The sequence below is a fragment of the Rutilus rutilus genome (genome assembly GCF_951802725.1).
Source record: "Rutilus rutilus genome assembly, chromosome: 14".
NCBI classification, from domain to species: Eukaryota; Metazoa; Chordata; class Actinopteri; order Cypriniformes; family Leuciscidae; genus Rutilus; species Rutilus rutilus.
Window position 1 is genome coordinate 1,470,001 of NC_140219.1, and position 5,000 is coordinate 1,475,000.

The 5,000-nt window shown below is 52.7% G+C and overlaps 1 protein-coding gene across 1 annotated transcript in view; it reads right to left on the minus strand.

The window, feature by feature from the left end:
- The window catches only part of LOC311304133 (uncharacterized protein), a gene marked incomplete at its 5' end in the record, with an annotated part of 8,442 nt that extends 5,793 nt beyond the window's left edge, over positions 1–2,649 (minus strand). The window contains 4 exons of the mRNA XM_084430993.1: positions 229–299; positions 422–517; positions 1,320–1,739; positions 1,782–2,649. Coding sequence (XP_084287119.1) covers positions 229–299; positions 422–517; positions 1,320–1,739; positions 1,782–2,649 — 1,455 coding nt within the window. The remainder of the gene's footprint in view (positions 1–228; positions 300–421; positions 518–1,319; positions 1,740–1,781) is intronic.
- Positions 2,650–5,000: the final 2,351 nt, after the last annotated feature.

Here is a 5,000-nt window from a genome sequence, read left to right on the forward strand (position 1 = left end):
ACGTACACTTTCTCTCACACACACACACACACACACACACACACACACCCCCACTCACGCCTCACACATACGCCTCTCTCACAGATACACACACACACTCTCTTCCTCACGTTCCTCCTGTGCTTCTGTGAATCTGATCCCGATCCTGAGGCTGTTCTGAGGCTCGTCCCACTCAAGCCTCTCACACACACACACACACACACACACACACACACACACGCACCTCACAGTATCTGCTCTGGTTTCAGGATCGGATGCCTGTGGGGTCGACGAATCTCCTTCCCAGTGCAGGGAAACATCTGGAAAACACATCTCACACACACACACACACACAGCACATCTGAGGAAACCTGTTTTATTATCCTGTTAATCATAAAAATAACCCTGTTGAAGTGAAATGATTGGCCTGAAAGACACTGACCGTCACACACACGTGTTCTGCTGACGAAGACGAGGGTGTGTTGTTGTGTCTTCATCAGAAAGACCCTGTTCAGGAGGTCAGAGGTCAGAGGGGAATCTGACATGACAAGCTGAAGTGGAGAAAATTCCCCATGAGATTCTGTCCTGAATCCCTGATCAATGAACCGTCTCTCTCACACACACACACACACACACACACACACACACACACACACACACACACACACACACACACACACAGTCCATCAGATGAAAGTATGATCAAAAAGAGCATCTTTCATGAAGGAACACACACCTGTGACTTCAGACGCTCTTTCATGATATTAGTGAGTGTGTGTGTTTGTTTGTGTGTGTGTGTGTGTGTGTGTGTGTGTGTGTGTGTGTGTGTGCAGACGGGCTCAACACTGATTAGTTTACCGGTAAACTCCACCGCTCTCTCTGAGATCTGAACTTAGATTATTGTAACTCATGAAAGCTCATGCTATATGATATAGTGTGTGTGTGCGTGTGTGTGTGTGTCAAGGTTATTTTCGTAAACGAAAACTGAAACTAAGACTAAAACTATTGGTCAAAAAAACATTTTCGTAAACTGAAATAAAATAAAAATTTCAACATAAATGAAATACTAAAACTAAACGAAACTAACAACAGTTACTGAAAAACTAACCGAAACAAAATAACAATTATCAAAAATAAATAATCGTTTTCATAATTAATAAGCTCTCATCCTGTGCCGGAAAATCACTTTTTTCCACTCCACTGCGCTACTTTATTCTTCAATGCCCGTTGCACCCGAGTCTCGTCTTGCATCACGGGCATGACACGGTGTTCTAAAAACGCAGCACTCAAGCTAAAATAAGTTAAACTTTTAAAAGACCCATTCCCCCATTCCTCTGCACCTTTCCCCCATTCCTCTGCACCTTTCCCCCATTCCTCTGCACCTTTCCCCCATTCCTCTGCGCCTTTCCCCCATTCCTCTGCACCTTTCCCCCATTCCTCTGCGCCTTTCCCCCATTCCTCTGCGCCTTTCCCCCATTCCTCTGCGCCTTTCCCCCATTCCTCTGCGCCTTCCCCCCATTCCTCTGCACCTTTCCCCCATTCCTCTGCACCTTTCCCCCATTCCTCTGCACCTTTCCCCCATTCCTCTGCACCTTTCCCCCATTCCTCTGCACCTTTCCCCCATTCCTCTGCACCTTTCCCCCATTCTTCTGCACCTTTCCCCCATTCCTCTGCACCTATCCCCCATTCCTCTGCACCTTTCCCCCATTCCTCTGCACCTTTCCCCCATTCCTCTGCACCTTTCCCCCATTCCTCTGCACCTTTCCCCCATTCCTCTGCACATTTTCCTCATTCCTCTGCACCTTTCCCCCATTCCTCTGCACCTTTCCCCCATTCCTCTGCACCTTCCCCCATTCCTCTGCACCTTCCTCTGCACCTTTCCCCCATTCCTCTGCACCTTTTCCTCTGCGCCTTTCCCCCATTCCTCTGCACCTTTCCCCATTCCTCTGCACCTTTTCCTCTGCGCCTTTCCCCCATTCCTCTGCGCCTTTCCCCCATTCCTCTGCGCCTTTCCCCCATTCCTCTGCGCCTTTCCCCATTCCTCTGCGCCTTTCCCCATTCCTCTGCACCTTTCCCCCATTCCTCTGCACCTTCCCCCATTCCTCTGCACCTTCCCCCATTCCTCTGCACCTTCCTCTGCACCTTTCCCCCATTCCTCTGCACCTTTTCCTCTGCGCCTTTCCCCCATTCCTCTGCACCTTTCCCCCCATTCCTCTGCACCTTTCCCCCATTCCTCTGCACCTTTTCCTCTGCGCCTTTCCCCCATTCCTCTGCGCCTTTCCCCATTCCTCTGCGCCTTTCCCCCATTCCTCTGCGCCTTTCCCCCATTCCTCTGCGCCTTTCCCCCATTCCTCTGCGCCTTTCCCCCATTCCTCTGCGCCTTTCCCCCATTCCTCTGCGCCTTTCCCCCATTCCTCTGCGCCTTTTCCCATTCCTCTGCACCTTTCCCCCATTCCTCTGCACCTTTTCCTCTGCGCCTTTCCCCCATTCCTCTGCACCTTTCCCCCCATTCCTCTGCACCTTTCCCCCATTCCTCTGCACCTTTTCCTCTGCGCCTTTCCCCCATTCCTCTGCGCCTTTCCCCATTCCTCTGCGCCTTTCCCCCATTCCTCTGCGCCTTTCCCCCATTCCTCTGCGCCTTTCCCCCATTCCTCTGCGCCTTTCCCCCATTCCTCTGCGCCTTTTCCCATTCCTCTGCACCTTTCCCCCATTCCTCTGCGCCTTCCCCCATTCCTCTGCGCCTTTCCCCTATTCCTCTGCGCCTTTCCCCCATTCCTCTGCGCCTTTCCCCCATTCCTCTGCACCTTCCTCTGCACCTTTCCCCCATTCCTCTGCACCTTTCCCCCATTCCTCTGCACCTATCCCCCATTCCTCTGCACCTTTCCCCCATTCCTCTGCGCCTTTCCCCCATTCCTCTGCGCCTTTCCCCCATTCCTCTGCGCCTTTCCCCCATTCCTCTGCGCCTTTCCCCCATTCCTCTGCACCTTTCCCCCATTCCTCTGCGCCTTTCCCCCATTCCTCTGCGCCTTTCCCCCATTCCTCTGCACCTTCCTCTGCACCTTTCCCCCATTCCTCTGCGCCTTTCCCCCATTCCTCTGCGCCTTTCCCCCATTCCTCTGCACCTTCCTCTGCACCTTTCCCCCATTCCTCTGCACCTTCCTCTGCACCTTTCCCCCATTCCTCTGCACCTTTCCCCCATTCCTCTGCGCCTTTCCCCCATTCCTCTGCACCTTTCCCCCATTCCTCTGCGCCTTTCCCCCATTCCTCTGCACCTTCCTCTGCACCTTTCCCCCATTCCTCTGCACCTTCCTCTGCGCCTTTCCCCCATTCCTCTGCGCCTTTCCCCCATTCCTCTGCGCCTTTCCCCCATTCCTCTGCACCTTCCTCTGCGCCTTTCCCCCATTCCTCTGCACCTTTCCCCCATTCCTCTGCACCTTCCTCTGCGCCTTTCCCCCATTCCTCTGCACCTTCCCCCATTCCTCTGCACCTTTCCCCATTCCTCTGCACCTTCCTCTGCGCCTTTCCCCCATTCCTCTGCACCTTTCCCCATTCCTCTGCACCTTCCTCTGTGCCTTTCCCCCATTCCTCTGCACCTTCCTCTGCGCCTTTCCCCCATTCCTTTGCACCTTCCTCTGCGCCTTTCCCCCATTCCTCTGCGCCTTTCCCCCATTCCTCTGCGCCTTTCCCCCATTCCTCTGCGCCTTTCCCCCATTCCTCTGCACCTTTCCCCCATTCCTCTGCACCTTCCTCTGCGCCTTTCCCCATTCCTCTGCACCTTCCTCTGCGCCTTTCCCCCATTCCTCTGCGCCTTTCCCCCATTCCTCTGCACCTTTCCCCATTCCTCTGCACCTTTCCCCCATTCCTCTGCACCTTCCTCTGCACCTTTCCCCCATTCCTCTGCACCTTCCTCTGCGCCTTTCCCCCATTCCTCTGCACCTTTCCCCCATTCCTCTGCACCTTTCCCCCATTCCTCTGCACCTTTCCCCCATTCCTCTGCACCTTCCTCTGCACCTTTCCCCCATTCCTCTGCACCTTCCTCTGCACCTTTCCCCCATTCCTCTGCACCTTTCCCCCATTCCTCTGCACCTTCCTCTGCACCTTTCCCCATTCCTCTGCACCTTTCCCCCATTCCTCTGCACCTTTCCCCCATTCCTCTGCACCTTCCTCTGCACCTTTCCCCCATTCCTCTGCACCTTTCCCCCATTCCTCTGCACCTTTGCACCTTTCCCCCATTCCTCTGCACCTTTCCCCCATTCCTCTGCACCTTTCCCCCATTCCTCTGCACCTTTTCTCCATTCCTCTGCACCTTTCCCCATTCCTCTGCACCTTTCCCCCACTCCTCTGCACCTTTCCCCATTCCTCTGCACCTTTCCCCCATTCCTCTGCACCTTTCCCCCATTCCTTTGCACCTTTTCTCCATTCCTCTGCACCTTTCCCCCATTCCTCTGCACCTTTCCCCCATTCCTCTGCACCTTTCCCCCATTCCTCTGCACCTTTCCCCCATTCCTCTGCACCTTTCCCCCATTCCTCTGCACCTTTTCTCCATTCCTCTGCACCTTCCTCTGCACCTTTCCCCATTCCTCTGCACCTTTTCCCCATTCCTCTGCACCTTTTCCCCATTCCTCTGCACCTTTCCCCCATTCCTCTGCACCTTTCCCCCATTCCTCTGCCCGCGTATTTTTTTCTGTTTTTCAAAGCAAAACCGCTTTCTATGTGAACCAGCCCTAAGAAGCAGAAATGGACAAATAAGTATTTCCATCATGTCTAGACCTTATGCAAATATAGCTGTACCTTAATTCCAGGTAATATAACCATCTCATGTGAAACTAAACTAAATACCACACATATTAGACAAGATAGCCTGCCACACTGAGCAGAAAACGGAAAAAAACAAATAGCATTATAGCCCAGAAATAGACGTACATTTGTCAGAGTAGAGGTAAACTAAATGTCTGGTCTGAATAGAACATTTGAATATGAGTATAACTATGAGTATGATTTTAAACGATGCAATAGACAAA